Raw genomic sequence first — 22,109 nt, 5'->3', positions numbered from 1 at the left:
TATTTTGCCGTGGATAAAACTGCAGCTTGATCTTTAGACTGCTGTTTCCTGGAGCGAGGCGTTCTCTCCCCCTGAATGAAAAATGTAAATGAACTTCAGCCTTCAATTCAAGGACTGATGTTCTTCTTGTTAATGCAAATTGGTGGTTTATTGGAATGGTTTTATTGGGACTGTACTAGTTTTATGGCTTTGAGCGGCCATGAGCCAGCTGTGCCGGGTCGCAGTGGGGTTGAAACCCAATAATAATAATAAATAAATAGATTTTAAAAATGCATGCTCTGATGGACTCCGGTAAGCATTATCCAGTGTCAGAGGAGCCTCACCAACTGTGTTTCTACATGAGCCACTGTCTCCTTCGTGCATTCTCAGCCTGGCTCTATGAAGCAAGGGGGGGAGGGATCATGTGGCCCTGATGCCAGCGGATGAGGCAGGAAGAAGTCACGACTTTGAGGATTATCTGGTGGGACCTCTCACGACCAAAGCCCCCGGGCTACCCTGATGGCTTTCCTAAGCAACAAGCAACCATCTAACTATAGGAAGAGGAACAGATGCCCTGGAGTGGGGAACATTTAAACTTGTCCTCATGGCATGTCTATGATGTCCAGGATCTGTTTCAGAATGCTGTCTGAGCATCAAGATCAGGGAACAAAAGTATGAAATGGGATGCTCTTGGATGGCATCAAGGATGCACCAAAAGTGAGTCATGTTAGGAATATTATGAGCTTCCTGTCCGGGCTGCCCATTGTAGCTCAGAATGGGCAAGGAAATGTCGAAGCATTATTCCTTGATCCCATTTTTTTAATGCTGTTTTTGATGGGCAGGGGGTTGTTTCAGGGCAGGCAGCAGTTTTTATTGGAGCAGAGGTGGCAGTTCGTTCTCTAAGAGTAATTTCTCCCCATTCATCCTTCTCAGTCCCCCCACCCTTGGGGGTTTCCAGACCCATAATTACCTTTTTCAAATAATGTATTTGGGATCCTGCTCTGGGGAAAGCACGATGGAGTCCAGTGCCAGGGTCTGCCATCACTTCCATCTCTGCACGCTGGACCAGTCGGAGGGGAGAGCCCTTTGAGGATTCTGCCTGCCCATCTGCCTCAGGCTGATGGGTGGCTCTTTACAGGGCCCACCCACACAGCGCTGAGGTCACAAATGGACCCGTGTTGCCTAGCGACACCTTTGTTGTTGGCAAAGTGCTTCCCAGCCTGCTGCTGCCGGGACAACAGGGTTTGGTCTGCTTTAGAGGGAAGAGACAGAGAGGCTTCACACCATCCCTGGATGCCAAAGCACAAAATGGCGGCTTGGATGAGGGAAGGAACTATCACAGGACAAACACCCTGCATGGAACTTAATGGAGACTGTTTTTGTTTTGCGGGGCAAGGCAGGAAGCATCACGAGTCTGATGTAGGGGGGCCAGGTCCCCCCTGGTCACTGGTGGGGAATGGCAGGTAGGGTGACCAGATCCCAGTTGAGAAATTCCTGAAGATGTGGGGATGGAGCCTGGGAGGACAGGGACCTCAGGGGGATACCGTGGCATGGAGTCCACCTTCCAAAACACTCATTTTGTCCAGGAGAGTTGGTTGCTGTAGTCTGGCAATGAGTTGTACTTCCAGGGGATCCCCTAGTCCTACCTGGAGGCATCCCTGATCTGGTGTCCCTTCTGATGTTCTTGGGCATGGAGAACAAAGAGACCAGGTGCCCAAGACTGTCCAAAAATGTCTGGGGAAGAGCAAGAATAGAGGATTGGGTGTGCCCTGGGGGCAAGTTGGCCCGCTGTGGGTTGGGAAATAACTTGAGATTTTAGGGGTGGAGCCTGAAGAGGGTGTGGTTTGGAAGGGAGGTGCTTCATTGGGGTGTAATGCCATAGAGTCTACCCTGCAAAGTGGCCATTTCATCCCAGTGAACTGATCTCTGTTGCCTGGAGATCTGCTGTAAACTCAAGAGATCTTCAGCCACCCCATGCAGGTTGGCAGCCTTTCCTGGGTGGGGCTGGGCACTGTGCAAAATTAGAGTGAGTTGACCTCCCTGTACACACACGGCTCTGCAAAACTGTAGCCTGGGAAGTCTATTTTTAATTACCCTTCTTAGGGCTCATTTATGTAGTTTGGCATGTGAACTGTAGCTTTCATTGGATCAGCACGTCCTACCCATGATGAACTGGGCACAACCTTGCTCAGATTGCCTGTCATTTTCATTCATAGATGATACACCTGAACGTCCTGTTTGGAAAGAAGGAGAAAGACACATTTCTGTGGCTAACAGTTCCTTCACCGTTTAGAAAGAGCCACCTTTTTATCCCATGTAATTAGGCAGGTGTGTCTGGTGAGAGGACCTGGACGGCTCACACGACGGGGCCCATTCTGATGTATGTCATGTGGGCCCTTGATGTGGAAGTGACATCTGAATCACACAGAGCTGGAAGAGGCCACCAGGGACCACCTTTTCAGAGACTTAAAAATCACCTTCTCCTGACAAATGCGCATCGCACTGCCTCCTAAAAGCTTCTAGTGAAGGAGACTCCACCACCCACCGATGCAGCATATTCTGTCTACGAACTGCCCTCACTGTCAGAAAAGGCTTTCTAATATTAAGGGGACCCTTTTGCCCGTCATCAGAACCCATTGCCCCCAGTCCTTGTCTCAGAGCTGCAGCAAACAAGGTGGCCCCCTTTTCAATATGTCTACCTTTGACAAAGTTTGAGTCCAATGGCCCCCTAAAGTTTTATTTAAGGCAGGGGTAGTCAAACTGCAGCCCTCCAGATGTCCACGGACTACAATTCCCAGGAGCCCCTGCCAGCGTTCGCTGGCAGGGGCTCCTGGGAATTGTAGTCCATGGACATCTGGAGGGCCGCAGTTTGACTACCCCTGATTTAAGGTGTAAGCTTTCGTGGGCAAGCTACGCACCTGAACCCGATATGATAGATATCTTTGCTTTGGAGAAATGCTAAGATGTTAGTCCTTGTCCTGAGGAGTCTGCTTATAATTGATCCTCGAAATGTACTTAGTGAGATGTTTCGTTCTTGCTACCTTCTTGTGGGAGAGATTGTTTATCTTCTGTGTGCCACTGATTTGTGCGCTGACTCAAGTATTTTTAATAGAGAAGCAACTGGAGTGAAAGTGTCCCTCTGCACGCTTGGTGCCATGTGAAGGTGAAACTGTGTTTTTTTTTTAAACAAAACAAAAAACGTCTGTTAAAGGGTGGAAACGAAAAATGCCTCTGGGCTTTATCTCTTAGGCCTCACATTTTAATGAGTGAATGCCAATTTTTTTCAGAAAGGAAAGGCTAGTGGTTTAAAAGCATAATTCCATTAAAGATACTGTCCCCCAACACGGTTGAACATCTGACCCAGAATCTTAGATCTTTTGTTATGTGCTTTTCCCAGAAGGCTATCCAGGGCCTATTCCGCACACATAGGATAATGCACTTTCAGTACACTTTAGAAGTAGTTTCCTGTTCCGCACAGGAAAATCCAGCTGCCAAAACACCTTGAAAGTGCATTATCCTATGTGTGGAGAATGGGCCCAGGTTTCCATCCATCTATCACTGACTAGATCAGGAGCTGACATTCAGGTGGGTAGCCATGTTGGTCTGAAGCAGCAGGGGCACTGACTGAATCCAGGGGCACTTTAAAGATCAATCAAGTTTTATTCAAGGAATATGTTTCCCTGTGCATGCACACTTCTTCAGGCACAATGAAATGGGAGTTACCAGTCCATGTGAGCAGTAAATTAACATACGGAGTAATAAAAATGTTTGAGTCCAGAGGCAAATGAGAATAACAAGCTTAGTTTTTAAAGCTGCCATTTGTTTGGGTTCAATTCCAGGAGGAAATGTAGTATAGGAAATAAATATGTCCAACTGGGAGAGTAATGGGCAGACTGGAGGCATGCTTGAGTAATGGGCAGACTTTAACTGGAGGCATGCTTGAGAGGAGATGGATTGGGGATAAGGGCAGGCTCTTGGCTAATTACTCAGCTAATTGCTCTCAGCATTGCACAGCTAAAGATGTGTCTGCCTGTTACTCTCCCAGTTGGACATATTTATTTCCTGCACTATGTTTCCCCCTCAAATTGAACCCAATGGACTGGTCACTCTCATTTCATTGTACCTGAGGAAGTGTGTGGGCATACAAAAGCTAATACTTTGAATAGAACTTGGTTGGACTTAAAAGCGCCACTGGACTCAGATCAGGAATTGTGGCCATAAACAGAACATGCGTTCAGCCGTGCACTGGGATGTTTGTCTTCAGTGTGTTGCTTTTGTTCCAGTTCCCATCACTGTCCATATTGGTGCTGGATGGTGCAAGCTTATCCTGCAGAATCTGCCTTGTCTAGTGGTTGGAGCAGGACGTAGGACAGTGGTCCCCAACCTTTTTATCACTGGGGACCGGTCAACGCTTGACAATTTTACTGAGGCCCAGGGGGGGTAGTCTTTTGCTGAGGGACGTTGCCGCCGGCTGTGCTCCTGCTCCACTTGCTTTCCCGCCGGCGCCCCTGACTTCCCGCCGCCCACTGGGGGGCGCTGCCAGCAGCAGCTGCGTAGTGCAACACCAAGGGGGAGCCCCAGCCATGGCGACCACTGGAGAGCACCAAAGGTGAGTTGGTGGCAGAGTGGCAGGGCAGCCCCCGAGGCAGCAGCCAGGGAAGAGGATGATGAGGAGCCGCGGCCTGGTACCAACTGATCCACAGACCGGTACCAGTCCCCGGATCGGGGGTTGGGGACCACTGATGTAGAAGACCCAGGTTCGAATTCCTGCTCTGCTATGGGAGCTTGCTGAGTGATCTTGGGCTAGCCATACACTCTCAGCCTAATGTGCCTGTTGTAAGGAGAAGAGGAGAATCATGTCAGCAACTTTTGATCCACAATGGGTAGATAGGCCAAGGTATATGAATGAATGAATGAATGAATGAATGAATGAATGAATGAATGAATGAATGAATGAATGAATGAATGAATGAATGAATGAATGAATGAATAGGTAGATACCTTTTTCTGAGCCCAGCTGCAACTGGATTGGGCTCTTGCTGTTTGCAGTAAACGTATCAAAATTACCACTTGAAAGGGGTGTTAATTTTCCTTTCTCTTCCCAATTTTTACTTTTCCTCCCTTTTTTGTGTGTGTGTTTACTTCCAGATGGGTTACACTCCATTACACGTCGGCTGCCACTATGGAAACATCAAAATAGTCAATTTCCTTCTGCAGCAATTTGCAAAAGTTAATGCCAAAACAAAGGTGAGACTCCGTTTTTTTTCTCATACCCTCCCCCCCCCCAACCAAGTAAGTCTCAGCCTTATAAGAAAGGGGAGGAATCCCCTTTAAAACTCCTTCTTCCTTCTTCCTCCCTCCCATTTAGAATGGCTACACCCCCCTTCATCAAGCAGCACAACAGGGACATACCCATATAATCAACGTCTTGCTCCAGAATGGCGCGTCGCCCAATGAGCTCACTGTGGTAAGTGAAATGCAACAGGAACGTTATTCTTGGCCCTGGTTTGGTTTCCCCCTCTGCTAACTGCTGTTATTCCACGGACTGATTCTGTTGTTTCGTAGAAGGCTGGTGGGAAAATGGTGGGTGGGACTGTGGAGGTGGGGGATTTTTTTTTTTACTCCCAGATGGCAGAAGTACATACCCAAACACACATCAATACACTGTTTCGCCATAGAGGCGTAACTGTCATGCATCTTTTCTGGCAGCTTGTCACGCGCCACTGCAATTCCTCTACCATGCCCTGCTCAGTGAAGCTGTTCCCAGTTCTTCTTGTATCCAGGGACAACAATTTTTAGCCTTGCTCTGCTTCTGCTCTGGATCTACATACACAGAGACTGTCAATACTTAAGATCTGCTGTCTCTTTCCGGCTCATCCACCACAAGACTCCCAGCTCTGGGTCAGGAAATACCTGGAGACTTTTGGGGTGGAGCCAGGAGTGGGCGGGATCGGAGGCAGGGAGGAACCTCAGTGGAGTAGAATGCTGTGGAGTCCACCCTCCAAAGCAGCCCCTTTCTCCATGAGAACTGACATCCCCAGGTCCCATCCAGGGATTCACATCCGTAATTCAGCATAGTGTTTTCCTTTTGTTTTTGGGGGTTTTTTTTGTTTACCATTGCTTTAATCTTCATGTGGCAAACAAGTTTCCCACTGCTATTCACACATTACACTGTGCATTCTATGGGTGAGCAGGGATTTCCAGCCACAGGAGTTATGACCAGGAAGCCCTGATGTTTCCAGATTTGCCAGCCACGTGGCTTCGGTAGGGATACATTCAGTTTTGCTGCAGAGAATGCTGGTATATATCCCGTGTAAATCCATGGGAAACACTAAAAAGTGGGATATTGATAAGCTTGTTCTATTCCATGGTTGAGGGAATGTTGTCTGGCAAAACTCAAAATATGCCTACACATTCATTTGTATAGGTATCATGTCCCCCTTTCCCAGGGAACTCTGGGAACTGTAGTTCTGTGAGGAGGCATGGGGGATTTTTTCACCAGGATTCTGAGGGGGTTGCCATGTCTTTTCAACAGGTATAAAGCTGATTCAAATTATTAATGTGTGTATGGCCTTGTGCTTGACAAATTATCATTTGTGTTCTGCATCACGTTAAGAGTAGACTTACTCTGCCGCAACGCAGAGAGGAAGGGTGGCAGTGGCGCGCCAGCTGGCAGCCGCACGCAAGCACAAAGCTCTGCACCTGCGTGCGGCCACCGGCTGGCATGCCGCTGCCCCTCTTCTCTGCGTCGTGCCGTGGTGCTGGCCGCCTCGGGCTTCAGTGATGGCCGAGGGGGCCGAACCGAGCCGAAGCGCTCAACCCTAGTTAAGAGCTGCCTACAGATTAACACTGACTTTGGGACTGGCTCTGCAACTTGCCTGAACCACGACAGTTACAAATTAAGCATTGATCGCCCTGGGAATCTACGGGGCAGGCTTCCCACTTCTGGGGCAATCGGCCAGTGTCACACAAAACATTAGCTCCCTGCTGCAGCATCAGTGGCTCTCAGTGGTTTTGGTGCTTTCTTCACGTTACGTTTCCTTGACTGTCAGCAAACTGTATTAGCGCTCCCTCCCTCTAGCCCTCTCTTGAGCCTTAGATCCTCTTCATAGCAATCTTTCCCGTTGTTTAGAATGGGAACACCGCCCTCGCGATCGCCAAACGCCTTGGCTACATCTCAGTGGTCGACACTCTGAAGGTGGTGACGGAAGAGACCATGACCACAATTGTAAGTACGGCTCTGTTTCGGTAGTGTGTATAAGACCAGCTTTTCCTCTAACAAAGATGTTATGAATTGAATGCTATTGGAATATATGGTTTAGAACAGGCCTGGTCAACTTGTCCTCATAACTGTTTCTCGCAGAGCTTCCTCCCAACCTGAAAAACGCCTCCTTTCATTGTGTTCCTTCTCAAAACAAAAACTCTAGAACTCCTCATTACCGAAATAAGCTTGAAACAAAAAGAGAACTCCCCAGTGGATATGCTGTAGCCGAGAAAGCTGCCCACCTCTGATCTAGGCAAACATCCATGCTACATCTGACATAATTTCTGGCTCTGAGGCTAACATGTAAGCAAGCCTTTATTTATACAGGTCACAAAGCTGTCTGCACAAATCATGGAATGCTTGGGGACAGCATGACAGCTGTCTGATCTCCGTTTAAAGTCATCTGTGCCTGTGGCCATCACTGCATCCTCTGGCAGCGAATTCCACATTTTAATCCCTCGTTATGGTAGACCAGTCATTCTGGGGTGGGAATGCCACAGTCCATGGGCAGTCCTCTTTTGGGTTCCTGCTAAGCTAGCCTCGGAAAGAGCAGGTTCCCACAGCAAGAACCCTCTTGGCCAGACATTTAAGCAGAACCCTGCGGAGGTACTGCTGAAATAATTTTTGCACTTTGAGGCACCGGCTAGCCACAAGTCCCTGCCATGTCCTCCAGAAGTGAAGGGAGCCTCAGCTGGCAAAAATTTAAATGGCTGGGGGACCTCCCATTCCCACCCCCTCCAGGCCCATCATTGACCACTTTGGGAGGGGGCACGTCATTCTGCCGAAATATGGTTAGAATTTAAAAAAATAAATCGGAACCCCCCCCTGCCATTTTCTTTCCTCTTTGCTCAGAGCTGGAAATGACAGGGGCTCTCCCTAGCCACCATTTTGAAACCCCCCATGCTGCGGTACCATTGAGAGGTTGGGAAACCGTGCTGTAGGATTTTTCAGGAGGATCATATGGGTGAAGGCTGTCCTTCAAGTACCTTGAACCTAAGCCATTTAGGGCTCTGCTAAAGCAGAATTGGGCCAGAAAGCACACTGGGAGGCCGTATAATTAGCATATTACATTGGTTCTGTATTTATTGTGGCAACTCTCCATAAGTGTTCTTGAGGCTGCATTATGCACCAGTTGTGTTCCTGAGCCATCTTGAAGGACAGCCCCACATAGAACACACTACTATAATCCGACCTCAATGTTACTAAGGTCGCAATATCTAGGCCAGCCTTCTCCAGGAATGAATTTTTCATTTTTCATATTATGATATGAAGCTACACCATTAAAGCAGAATTTAGACCAAAGGGAAAATGTCAACGAATGGCAGCTTTCTTCTTTCCCCACCCGATAATTCTGTGCCACAGACCTCCTCTCGCCCAGTGCTTACGCCCTGCTCCTCATTCCAGAACCAGCCACTGCTGTGGTGTGGAGGCTAAGAAGTACGTGCCTTGATGACACTGTGTCTTTCGTAACGTTACTGGAGAAGTGCCAGAACACAAAATGAAACTGCTGTTTTTGGTGGTGTTCCTTTGACGTGTCATCACCTCTGATTCCATCGTCAGGCTTTGTACTGTGCATGGAACCATTTTCCCCATCTGTGCACTCAATCCCACTCATTCTGCATGCATAGTGGAGGCTTCAGGGAGACACCTCATAGGTTTCCCAAATAATCCTATTTTTTTCTTGATGTTTCCTCAATATCCAAGAGCTAAGAATGTTCAGGTACCACATACAGGAGTTTGGAGAGGGGCAGGTTACAGAATGCCCTAAGGAGAATCGTAAGAGGACTCAGGGTTTGAAGGATGTGGCCTTGTATGTGACACTTCTCATTCCTTTGCAGATTGCAGTAGGAGTATTATTTGGATGTTATAGCAGTGTTAGGCGTTATAGCAGTATTAGAGTTGTCTGCTCCAACTTGGGCAATTTGGGGGGCAGTGCCTGGGGAAAACAGAGACTGGGTAGGGGAGGGAGCTCAGCAGGGATGTGATACCATACAGCAAGGATGGCCAGCCTGTTGCTTTCCAGATGTCCATGGACTACAGTTCCCATGAGCCCCTGCCAGCACATGCTGGACATCTGGAGAATCAGTCTGGTCCAGAGTCTGTCTTCTAAAACTGCCATTTCTTCCAAGGAACTAATCTCTGTAGTCTGGAGACCAGATGTAGTTCTGGGAGAACTCCAGCCCCTAGCTAGAGACCAGTAACCTCAAGCAGTTTTATAGAGTTCTGATTTCCATGGTTTCATCTTGCCACAACAGAACTCATGCCTGGCCACCATATTGCGTAAGTCTTTCTGATCTGATCCTTGCACCTCACCAGTGAACCCAGCATGCGGGGAAATTCATTCCTTTGTCCCACATGCTCATGATGCTGGGCTTCCAAGCAACAGAGCATCAGTTTGGGATGGATCCACAGGAAAGCAAACCTCACACCAATGCTGTGAAGTGCAAAGGGCACCAAAGTTTGCAAATCAGCAGACTCTTGCAAATCGGGGAGAAAGAACCCGTTGCAAAACTGCTGCAGCCTGCAGCCGTCAGGGCTGGGACAAACTTCAGATAGATAAGCAAACTCTAGTGTAAACCAAAGGAAGTGAACACTGATTGCAGGAGAACAAAATCTGCCTGCTTGCCATACCTGTGGCACGGTTTAGTTGGCTAATGTGACTCAAGACGGGAACAAGTCTGGGAGTTTAAAATCATCCGGACCACCCAGGGAGAGATAAATGTTGTTTGCTGTGGAGTATCTTTTGGATCAGTCCCAGGACATGAATCTTGAATAATCTTTTGTAATGGGGGCAGGGGAACTACTGAGAAAACAGGCTGAAATGCATTTTTTAAAACCTCCCATTGGTATCCTGTGAAAACAGACTAGCTGGTTTTTTAATATGGATTTGAGAACCAGGATGGCTTGAATGTCATGCTAGGACTGATGAGGCCCAGTTTGACCTCGAAGCTCACTGGTGGCCTAGGACCTCAAAGTTCTACCTCAAAGGGTTGTTATGAGGGGGAGAATAGCTGAGGGGAGATTCAGCTATTCCTTGTGCTCCTTGAAGGAAGAGAGAGTTGACAGGAGGGAAACTCTTCACAGCATTTCTCTCTCTAGAAGTTTTTTATGTTACCAATATTGTGATCTTTTTGCTGAGGAAACCATGTTTCCCTCTCAGTCTTTCATTTCACTTACTAGTCATTCTGTTTGAATTTTGCCCCGATACTGACTTAGACCAAAAAAAAAAAAATGCAAGGAGGAAGTTGTCGATAAAGTCAGGATGTTATTCGGTTTCTTTCTTGTTCCTGTGCTTTTTTTAAGTTAAAAGAATGAACTGCAGACATTGATATTCTTAGTCCAAACTCAGGGTTAAACTGCACAGGAACTGGCAAGTCCATGAATAGATAGAACTTGCACCCTCCCCCCTAAAAATCAGGCACATGGGAGACCCATTTCCAGGAAGACCATGAAGGGAGGAGGGAATTAAAACTTTCTCCCCCTCTCCCCTGCCATTATCCATCCCCAAAACAGCCTCTGGGAGTTGCCATTTGTGCCTGGTGGTGTGAACACACAGATACCTGAATCGGTATCTCTAAGTTTACCACAGCTGGGCAAGTAGCAGTTCCCTGGCACTGTTTTGGATTGGAAAAATAATACTGTCACCTTAACTGCAATTTATGAAGAAGAAGAGTTGGTTCTTATATGCCGCTTTTCTCTCCCCAAAGGAGTCTCAAAGCGGCTTACAGTCGCCTTCCCTTCCTCTCCCCACAACAGACACCCTGTGAGGGAGCTGAGGCTGAGAGAGCCCTGAGATTACTGCCCGGTCAGAACAGCTTTATCAGTGCTGTGGCGAGCCCAATTTCACCCAGCTGGCTGCATGTGGAGGAGCACAGAATCAAACCCGGCATGCCAGATTAGAAGTCCACACTCCTAACCACTACACCAAACTGACACACACACACACGGCGCCTTATTTAAAAATCAAACAAAACATGTGGAAAGTTCGGTTCCCAGAACTCCCAGTGCCTCATTTAGTTGACTCTTTGCTAACATATCAAGAAATTTTTATTGTTGCTGTTGTTGTTATTTATTGAATTTCTATACCAGCCTCCCAGAACCGGTTCAGGGTGGTACACACAATACAATCAACATAATAGCAACATCTTTCTTCCAAGGAATTACTGGAAATATGTTGATATTACATTGATATTATATAGATCAATGTACATGTATATATCATTGTGAGTACATAAGGGAAAGTGCTATGTAATTACTGTTTGTGATTAGCATTTTGTTATTTCCTACAAAATGCTGTTGGTAGACTCAGGCTGAAAGGCTGTTGCGTTCTCTTCCACAGACCGTCACCGAAAAACACAAAATGAATGTCCCAGAAACGATGAACGAAGTTTTGGATATGTCTGATGACGAAGGTACAATGTAACTGTGCTTCCGCTTGTTTTTCATAGTTTGTCGTAGCATAACTTAATGGTAAACACAATTGTCGTTCTGGGTTTGTTTAATTGACTTTTAACGTTTTGTCCGCTTAAATCGTGCAGTTCGTAAAGCGAATGCCCCTGAAATGCTCAGTGATGGCGAATATATGTCAGATGGTGAAGAAGGTATTTCTGGAATTTCACTTGTATTGCAGTTGCCTCTGCCCTTTGACGTTTTTCAGTCTCTGTCCTAACATGACAAGTCAGTGCTGCATATACACTACCATTTTAGGGAGCTGCTAGATCTCAGGGGGGGAAAGAGAGAACCTGTCCCAGGTGATCAAAATCTGTATACAGTATAATATTTATACAATGCTCTTTAATAAGATATTGAATCCAACATCAGGCCGGTGTTATATGAATAGTGTTTATGCTACAACTTTGAGTTGGATGAATATTGAGATATTGGAAACTTGCTAGGATAAGTTTCACAATCATAGGAGGAAACAACCACTGATGAAAATTCAACGTTGAAAACGGCACAAATCATTTTGGTTGCTTCGTTAATCATTAAAATAGAGACAAGACACATTTTGATGTTGGATTCAATATCTTATTAGGGAGTATTGTATAAATATTGTACTGTATATAGATTTTGATTGCCTGGGACAGGTTCTCTCTTTTTTTTTCCCGAGTTGTAGATCTCAGGGGAAGCCAAGTGGATTGTTTCCATCAATGGATTGTTCCTTTGTATGCTGCCCTGGTTAAACTCCCGGTTATCATACTGTGCTGCACAGTGTGCTTGGAGTGGCGATTTGCATTTTCATAGTGCCCCCTCACTATGCTTATGAAAGCCTAAGTGGCCTTGTTGGCCCCTTCCAACTCTATGATTCTATGGAGGCCACAATTATTTTCCTTTATAATAGCAGTTCTGTTCAAAGATGCACTTTAGTGCAGGGGTGGCCAAACTGTGGCTCTCCATATGTTCGTTGACTACAACTCCCATGAACCCCTGCTAGCCCATGGATATCTGGAGAGCTACAGCCTATCTTGCACTAGTGCAAGGGTCTTTAGCCTGGTACTCATGCCCACCATGATGTCCAGAGACACTTTTTCTGGGGCTCAACAAGTGCTCTTAGAAAGTGAGAAGGGCTAGATGGGGTGTTTGCCGAGTAGGGCTTCTGACTGGCTGTTCAGATTAAAAGGAGGAGAGGCAGGTTTTGTTGATCCCCTTCCAACCCCTCCATTCTATTCATGTGCAGACAGTGGCCCCAGTTCTCCTATACCTTTAGAGAGTTGCATAGGAAATGGTACGGCACTTGGTATGGCTTCTTCTCTCACTGTGAAGAACCATGCATCATTAAATTCTTCCCATACAACAGCCTTTGGTCGCAGTATGACTGTCTTAAAACACTGGGAATGCCAAAATCAATGTAATTTACATAGAACCAAGTCTGGAGTCTTCTTGCTGCAATAAACTAAAACTAATACATCTTATAACAGTTGTAAACCCTGATAGATTATTGGATTGCAATTTGTAAACTTTGCTCATTCACAAACAGGGACGTCCTCTATCAACAGTTGTATATTTTGCTTTTCTCCGATGTGCCATTGTCTACATGTAGTATTTTGAATTTATATAACTGGGGGCGGGGAGAACTCTAACATTCTAATTTAAAAAATAAAAGTATAGGAGCCTTTTCAGGTTCTGTTCCCATAGCAACTGTCCTGGAAGTGCTGAGATCTCAGAAACAGCAGCAACAGCTATAGGTGGAAATAGATTAGTGCTTCATTTTCAGTATTTTGTGCAGTCCCACATTGGGTACTGCACTTGCTCAGGCCAGCCACCAGAGGCTCTCTCCAGCAATTCTAGTGTATCGTTAATACCTCCAAGTTGAGCCCCTCAACTCCAGAGCTTGTTAGAGGCCTTCTTCCAACATAACAGTCTCATTCTCTGCAGAGAGGAGCCTCCCTTTCCCTTAATCCTTTCTTTGCTACTGCATTGTAAGGATGTAATCTCCGCAGCTAAGAAGGTTGTGAGTTTTCTCCTCAAACTTTCTCTTCAAGTTTCTTCTTGAATCAGCCACATTGCAGAAGGCCTTATTTTAGAAAAGTACCCAGTGTGGCAGGGGTAGTCAACCTGCGGTCCTCCAGATGTCAATGGACTACAATTCCCATGAGCCCCTGCCAGCAAATGCTGGCAGGGCCTCATGGGAATTGTAGTCCATGTACATCTGGAGGACCACGGGTTGACTACCCCTGCAGTGTGGTATGAAGATGATGTGTTCAGATGAGCACCTTGTATGTCATCTATGTTTGGGTGAGGCCCACAATAGAACCATATCAATTTACACCAGAACTCCATTCATATCAAGCAGCGTGCTTGAAGGCTCGCTTACAGGAGAAGGCACTCTCTTACTTCAGTAGCCCAGCAGCAAAAACATCTGCCCTGGTGGAGCACAGCCAATCATTGCCTTCAAAATCACCAGCTAGAACTAACCACTAGAACTAACCACCATTGAGCATCTTGGTACTTTTCATTCTGGGGACAGAAACGGTCCATTCCCCTGTTCGTTCAGCTGAGCATTGCATGTCAAGAGCCCCCAATGAAGAAGGGAAATTCCACGTTAAAGCACAACGTAAAACAACACTCTGCTTCTAAGACACTCCCAGAATTGAGTGAATCTTCAGTTCCAATTAATACAGTGTCAGTTCCAACAGAAAAGTCTCACCACTACTGACTCCTTGTCCACATGCTTCCCTGGAACATTCTCTGTAGGAGAACTAGAACGTGGTCAAGGTGTGTTAGCAGTTCCAGCAATTATTCACCCCTCAATTTGATCCCCTCCATCTCCATGGTAAGTTTCAATGCCTCTACCTCCCTGGTTAGGCCACCCCTATTATTTCCTATCTCCTGGACCCCAGGAATGAGGTGATTGGTGACAACAGAAGGCACCTTTAGAGCTGAGACACCCCTCCACATGGAATTGCGACATTACCGGTCTGCTGGTTTGGTACCCTCCTGCAATGACCTCTCACGCCCCTTCTGGGGCGTTCAGGTTCTGAGGAAGAGAGAAGGGCTGACTCACCTTCTGGTCCCCAGGTTTGGGTCGACTGTAGGACCCATCCCCTGATGACACTGTAGGAGACCCTGACCTGGTATCACTTAATGAAGATTCAAATCTCTCCACAGAGCAAATGATGAGGCTGGCTAAAGCATTGGAATTATAGATGATGTCCAGCAACCCAAGACCCACAGATAAGACCTTACGTATAGTTTATGCTAACTCACTGGGCATAATCACTGTTCCTTTTCTGAAGGGCACTGATGAAATCATCAGAGCTAGCATGGCTACCACATTCAAGAAAGTGGAAAACTTATATAGAATGCAGCCAGCAGGTCACTCCTATTTATTTTGTCATTGCCGGCTTCATCCATCATAGCCAAAGAGATCCAGGCAAATCAGCGTAAACACTCATTGCCAGCTGTCAGAGAGGGATGAAAGATTGATGCAATTAGCAGAAACGTTTACTCTTCTGCCGCCCTCAACTTATGCATCGTCAACTTATGTGCAATAATGGGAGGATACCAGTTGTGCCTCTGGGAAGAGATGGCTTCCTACGTAGAGCTTCTGGCTGAAGACAAGAAGCTTCTTACAAAACTTTCCCAAGCGGAAGCTTTGTGCCTTTCCAAACAACAAATTCATGCAGGCAGATGTTCTCTTGATGCCTCCTCCAGAGCTATGGCTACGGCTCCGCAGCCCTCCCTCCTGAGACAAGAGCGAAGGTGGAAGGCTTCCCATTCAAGGAAACAACACTATTTGCTTTGTTAACTGATGATCTCACTGCACTTTAAATTAAAATGAACAAGCAAATGGCTCTCTCATTTGGCATCACACCGCTCCAGACTCAGTCGCCCTGTTCTTGGCCCTAGGGTTGCCAACTCTGGGTTGGGAAATACCTGGAGATTTTTCAGGTGGAGCCTGGAGTGGGCAGGATTTGGGGCAGGGAGGGACCTCAGGGAGTGTAATGCTAAGGAGCCCACCCTCCAAAGCATCCATTTTCTCATAGGATAGTTCATAGGATGGAGTCCATGACATTATAGCTCTAGAGGATGGAGTGAAAGGGGGACTCCACCCTGCAGAGCACGTGAGTGTTAGGTGGGAAGATGGCCTCTAACAAACTGAATGAGAGGGACTCCCCTTGGAGTGTTAACAATATACTAGAACTAGTTTTAAAGCCCATTTTAAAACCAGGCTCTGGAATTGGATCAGCCTCCTCCTGCTCCCTGGCAAGCAGAAAGCCTCAGAATATGGCAGCCTGGACAGGTGAGCCAGTCTGCCAGGGCTGGTGCTGTTCCTGTGGTGCAGCAGAGCATGACTGGCTGACCTCCCCTGCCCCTGAATGAGCAGGAGGCCTCAGAATTCAGTGGCCCAGCTAGGGGAGCCAGACAACCTGAGCCTGCATTGTACCTGCAGTGCTGTGGGGCATTCCCAGACAACCTCCCCTGCTCCCCAGTGGGCAGACGTCCAGCTGCAGAGCATGGTGGCCCAGCCAGGGGAGCTGGACCACCAAGGCTAGCACAGCATGCACAGCACCTCCAAGGGCATCCAGCCACCATCTCCTTATTCTCCGGAGTAACAAGATTCACTATGGGCATCTTGCTCAGAGGGTGACTAGCTCTTCTCCCACCCTGCTCACTGCTTAGAAGTTGTAGTAGGGATGAGGGGGAGGGGGAGGACAGGGAAGCTCCATGATTGGCTCTCAGTGGGGGAGTGCCCCCTCCCTTTTGGGTGCACCCCCCCACTGAGGGCCAGTCAGGGCCAGTTTTACCTGGTGCAACGTCCACACACAAACCTGGCATTATTAGGGCTACAGGTATCTATAGAGGACCTTCAGTGGCTGACATGTGTAACAGTTACAGGTAAGTGCAATTTTATAGGGAGCTCTCTTATAACAGGTTGGGCTGTGAAACTGTCTAGCTAAATAGTAGTTTTGCAGTGCCTCAGACCTGGATCTTCCTAAGCCCTAAGATTCTAACTGCAAATTTAAAGGCTTGAACCTGGGATCTTAGATATATGCTCTTCCAATGAACAGTACTGATAAGTTCAAATCTCTGTAATTTGTTCACTGGAGGGTCCCCAAGAATTGCTACTCTGAGATGGTTGATAAATTTTCAGTAAAAAATCATCAGTGTTACATGGTTGTGTATATGCAGCACACTTTTCTTTCACTAACGTACCTTGTTAATTCTCTTAGCGATAGTTGTGCTTCGATGCACACTGGACCTTTCTTAATTAGAGCAATTACTGAAGATAACCCTCTGATATTTTCTCCAGACCTTTCTTCACTGTGTTAATCAAACGCCATTAACCTTCTTGGGGCATTCTCTGATGTCATCGCTGCTTCTTTTAATATAATAGAATAAAACGTTTATGTATGATAATGTTGTTCAAACTGATGCCTGATCTGGATATACAAGTATTGTTGAAGAAAACCGATAGGTGCTTATCAGCCAGGAACACATGTGGAAAGATTACAGGGGTGCAAGTTTTAATATCCGGTCTTTACTCTCAACTAGATAGCAGGTTCTGGACTTGATTACTGGAATGGTTGGTGATAGATGACCTAAAACAAAAAAGCTTTCATAGGCTAAAAAAAGAGAGTATATAAAGTACAGAGGACTATACAGGCCAATGAATCCTGATGTCCTTGTTTAAAAGGTACTCCTCTGTGATTCCTCAGAAAGTAGACTTCTTGCACTGGGCTATGACCTTCTCTGTATCCCTTTTTATAGCCTGTTAATTGATGGTTGACCAGAAATGTTTGCTTAGTCGGCGATTCAGCTGCTCTTTATCTACAGCCAGCTTAGCCCGCATCTTGTATCACATAGACAGGGCAGTGGGGACTGGAATTGGTGCCTCCGGTTTGTAGACAGGTTATGAAAATGTCATTCTTAAATCTGAGAAATGAAGGGCTTGTGGATTCTGAAAAACCGGGTAGATGCATCTCGGAGACCAGCACTGCTTGCCCATGTGTTGTTTCTGCACCTGTGTAATGATTCCTCAAGCTCTATTTGTGTCGAGATTATTTCAGAGCCACTGTGTCCAAAAGAAACATACCCTGTATAATCTAGCTTGAACCAAAGAATGAGTAGAAAGTGGTATTTTCACATTTGTCTGCCTTCAATACAATGCCCAGGCAGACTGTCCTACAGCTTTGAGCAATTGTGTTTGCTCCTTTAAGTTTTATCAGCGTATTGCCCCAGCCCTAAATAATTCAGAAATTTTGTTCAGGTGAATCTGTTGAACTGAAGCTGAGTCAGGAGGGTAACAATAATTCCTGTGCAAATAGAATTGTTTCTACCTAGCATATCTCATACGCCTTGCCTCCTTCGTCTTCGCAAGAGCCTTCCATAGGGCTCAATTAGGATAAATTTCAATACATAAAAGAGGGCAAGCGATAGGCAACTGACTTGAGTAACTTAGTTTTCAGCAAACTTGTTCTATTTTGAATTATGCTGTAAGCATTCTGAATGAATTCTAGAACACCCACCATTAGAACAACTTGTAGGGTTGGAAGCTTCAGGTAGGAAAGTTCCTGGGGATTTGTGGGTACAATCTCAGAGGGTGGGTTTTGGAGTGGGGATGAATGTCAGTGGGATATACTGCCGTACCCTCCCGAGCAGCCATTTTCTCCAGGAGAAGGGATCTCTTTTGTCAGTTTTAATTCTGGGAGATCTCTAGACTCCACCTGGAAGCTGCTGCCCCTCATGGGAAGGGAGACATTTCACTTTATCCAGATATGAACGGAGATTGTCCACGAAATCCACTAAAGCCACCTCTGTCCCAAATCCAGGACTGAAGCCAGATTGAAGTGGGTCAGAGACAGATGTGTCATCCAGCTATTTCTGTAACTGTTCCGCCACCACCAGTTCGAATACTTTTATCCCAAAACAGCAAGTTGTATACCGACCTATAATTAGCCAACACTTGAGGAGCCAAGAATTCCTTCTTCAGTAAAGGCTCCACCATGGCTTTCTTAATCTCTTTAGGGGAAACTCCATTGAACAGTGAGGAGCTAAAGCTGTACATGATGTTATGCTTACTATTCAGGTGGGAAACAACAAAGGAGTCCACAATCACTATGCAGAGGCAGGCAATGGAAAACCACCTCTGCTGGTCTCTTGCCTTGGAAGACCTACAGCAGGGGTGGCCAAACGGTGGCTCTCCAGATATCCATGGACTACAATCCCCATGAACCCACAGATATCTCGAGAGCCATGCTTAGCCACCCTTGCCCTATAAGGTGGCCATTAGGGTTGTGCGATTGAGCAGCTGAAGTGGCTGTTTGTGCACAGCGCAGCTAGCACCGTGCCACGGGGGGAGGGCGCCGGCGCCAGTGCACCGGTCAATGCACACATGCAGGTACGGAGCTTCAGCTGCCAAATTGCACAACCCTAGTAGCCATAACTCCGCTGTGACTTGATGCCACTTCCCACCACCTGTTGGTTGCTAGTAAAATCCTCGAACGAAAGTCATATAATGGACTTTATGAAGGCCAGTGAAATTATATGGACCAGTGTGAAAGCTTGCAGATTCTTCAGAACCCTTAAATACATCACAGTCAACGTTCTTAAATACATTCCTTTTTTTTTTTTACAGTTTCACATTAAAACAGAACCCAACCTTGCTGAGGATTCTGCCGCATTGCCAGTAAATCTGAAATGACATGGATGCACTAGAGCAGGGGTAGTCAAACTGTGGCCCTCCAGATGTCTGTGGACTACAATTCCCATGAGCCCTTGCCAGCATTCGCTGGCAGGGGCTCATGGGAATAGTAGTCCATGGACATCTGGAGGGCCGCAGTTTGACCATCCCTGCGGTTTTTGTATCATAAATTAAATAATAATAACAATAACAATAATAATATCATAAAAGGTAAAGGTAAAGGTATCCCCTTTGCAAGCACCGGGTCATGTCTGACCCTTGGGGTGACGCCCTCCAGCGTTTTCATGGCAGACTCAATACAGGGTGGTTTGCCAGTGCCTTCCCCAATCATTACCGTTTACCCCCCCAGCAAGCTGGGTACTCATTTTACCGACCTCGGAAGGATGGAAGGCTGAGTCAACCTTGAGCCGCCTGCTGGGATTGAACTCCCAGCCTCATGGGCAGAGCTTTCAGACTGCATGTCTGCTGCCTTTCCACTCTGCGCCACCAGAGGCTCTTCATAATATCATAGAGTTGCCCATTTCGGATTGGGAAATTATTGGAGATTTGGGGGTGGTGCCTGAGGACGGTAGTGGGAGGGGCCTTAACAGGGTATAATGCCAATACACTCCACCTCCAAAGCAGGTATCTTGTTCACAGAAACTTATCTCTGTTGCCTGGGGATAAGTTGTCATTCCAGAAGGCCTCCAGATCCTACCTGGTGACTGTCAACAATAAATGATTGCTGAAAGGCAGTGGAAATTAGAACTTTGTTCGTTCTTCTGTTAGTGAAGAGAAGCCACTCCATGAGCATCCCTTTCCATAAACTGTTAGCCCTTCATCAAGTCCATATTAATTAATGACCAAACTGCAAACATTGGGGGGGGGGGTGAGCACTCTTTGCCTTTCAGAAAACAGGAAGTTCCTTCCAAGATAATGGATGAAAGAGAATGACTTGTTTACCTGCTGCTTTCAGTTCTTGCCAGTCATCCTTGCTTTTTATATGCAAATCCAGCCCCTGTTAACAAAGAACTGTCTTTGTTTTAAATAAGCCTGAGCTTTAATGGGCTTTTCTGGCAGGCCTCACAACAGCACTTAGCAAAGTTACCAGGATCCAAAGCCCCCCCACCCACCCCAATTTGTGTTAGGAACAAGTTTCAAAATCCGTATGAATCCAGAAGCTGTTACTAGAGGCCACTTTCTGAACCAGCTAGAAGAGAGATTTTTGTATTGTACAGTTCTTCTCAAGTGAGAGATGTTGCTGGCATGGGCTTCGCTAAATGGAAAGCTACCTTTTGTAAGCAAGGAACTCAGTAAATAGGAGGTGGTTCTCATTCAATTGCCTCAGGTAAGTAAACTCAGGATGGCTGGGTCTGACTATGCTGAACTGATTTGGGGGGGTCGCCTTGGTGGTCTGAAGTTGCAGAACGAAGCTGGAATCCAGTGGCACCTTTAAGACCAACCAAGTTTTATTCAAAGTATGAACTTTTTTTGTGCAAGCACACTTCTTGAATAAAAATTGGTTGGTCTTAAAGATGTCACTGGACTCAAAACTATGTTATTGAGCATGTGGATGGCAGCATGGGGGGGGGGCTTAAAAACAATCAGTCATTTCACCAGGTATTTCATTCTAAAGATCAGGACATATGAGGAAAGGTTGGGGGAGGTTGGTCTGTTTAACCAGGAGAGGAGACGACTGAGAGGGGATCTGATAACCATTTTCAAGTATTTAAAAGGCTGCCATATGGAGGATGGAGCAGAGTCTCTTGCCCCGGAGGGACAGACCAGAACCAATGGGATGAAATTAATTCAAAAGAAATTCCATCTAAACATCTGGAAGAAGTTCCTGACAGTTAGAGCGGTTTCTCAGTAAAATAGGCTTCCTCGGGAGGTGGTGAGTTCTCCATCTTTGGAAATTTTTAAACAGAGGCTGGATAGCCATCTGATGGAGAGAATGATTCTGTGAAGGTTCAAGGAGGCGGCGATAGGGTTGTGAGTGTCCTGCATAGTGCAGGAGGTTGGACTAGATGACCCATGAGGTCCCTTTCAACTCTATGATTCTATGACTGATTTCCTCCTTGCCCTGTATTTTGTATTCATGATCTGTTGTGGGTTATGCCATCTGTTTTACGGGTGCTATTGAAAATCCCCAGGCACAAGTATTGGCAAAGTGGTCATTTTCTCCAGGTGAACTGATCTCTGTTGCCTGGAGATCAATTGTAATACAGGAAATCTCCAGCCACCACCTGGCAACCCTACATAGAGTCCAGCCTCCAAGGCATCTATTTTCTCTAGAGGAACTGATCTCTGTAGTCTGGACATAAGCTGTAATCCTAGGGAGTCCAGAGATCTGCTCTGGAGGGTGGCCCCCCAGCTGAATTCCTTTCCTTTTCTCACCTGTGTTCTGTGCTCCTTTATCAGCCTTTATCAATCTTTTTACTGTTGAGAAACCCCTGAAACATTCTTCAGGCTTCGAGAAACTCTAGAAGTGATATCAGCAGGCCACACGACTCTGCCACGCCCCCAGAAATCACATGTCACCAGAAGTGACATCACTCAGACACTCCCACTGGATGTGACATCATGCCCTGTTGCCCCACCCCCCGCCAGCAATGGCTCAACGGCCTACTCTGCTGGGCCCGGAAGTGGGCTGGGGCAGGCATTCTGCCACTCTGCTGCCCCCTGCCACCCCCACAATGCAGTTGAGTTAAAATGAGAGCACTTCCCTCACTGGACTCTAAT

General features: G+C 46.6%; 1 protein-coding gene across 41 annotated transcripts in view; it reads left to right on the top strand.

The window, feature by feature from the left end:
* The window catches only part of ANK3 (ankyrin 3), a 493,966-nt gene that overhangs the window by 374,281 nt on the left and 97,576 nt on the right, over positions 1-22,109 (top strand). For 30 of the 41 annotated variants that reach the window (XM_077350673.1, XM_077350676.1, XM_077350705.1 and 27 more), the window contains 5 exons: positions 5,128-5,226; positions 5,348-5,446; positions 7,112-7,207; positions 11,583-11,655; positions 11,782-11,844. In XM_077350673.1, the coding sequence (XP_077206788.1) occupies positions 5,128-5,226; positions 5,348-5,446; positions 7,112-7,207; positions 11,583-11,655; positions 11,782-11,844 (430 nt within the window). The remainder of the gene's footprint in view (positions 1-5,127; positions 5,227-5,347; positions 5,447-7,111; positions 7,208-11,582; positions 11,656-11,781; positions 11,845-22,109) is intronic. The other 11 variants (XM_077350686.1, XM_077350685.1, XM_077350684.1 and 8 more) reach the window with 1 other exon arrangement.

Source organism: Paroedura picta, chromosome 8 (assembly GCF_049243985.1).
Source record: "Paroedura picta isolate Pp20150507F chromosome 8, Ppicta_v3.0, whole genome shotgun sequence".
Classification (NCBI taxonomy): Eukaryota; Metazoa; Chordata; class Lepidosauria; order Squamata; family Gekkonidae; genus Paroedura; species Paroedura picta.
Note: the sequence above shows the minus strand (reverse complement) of the source record. Positions and strands in the feature narration are given on the sequence as shown.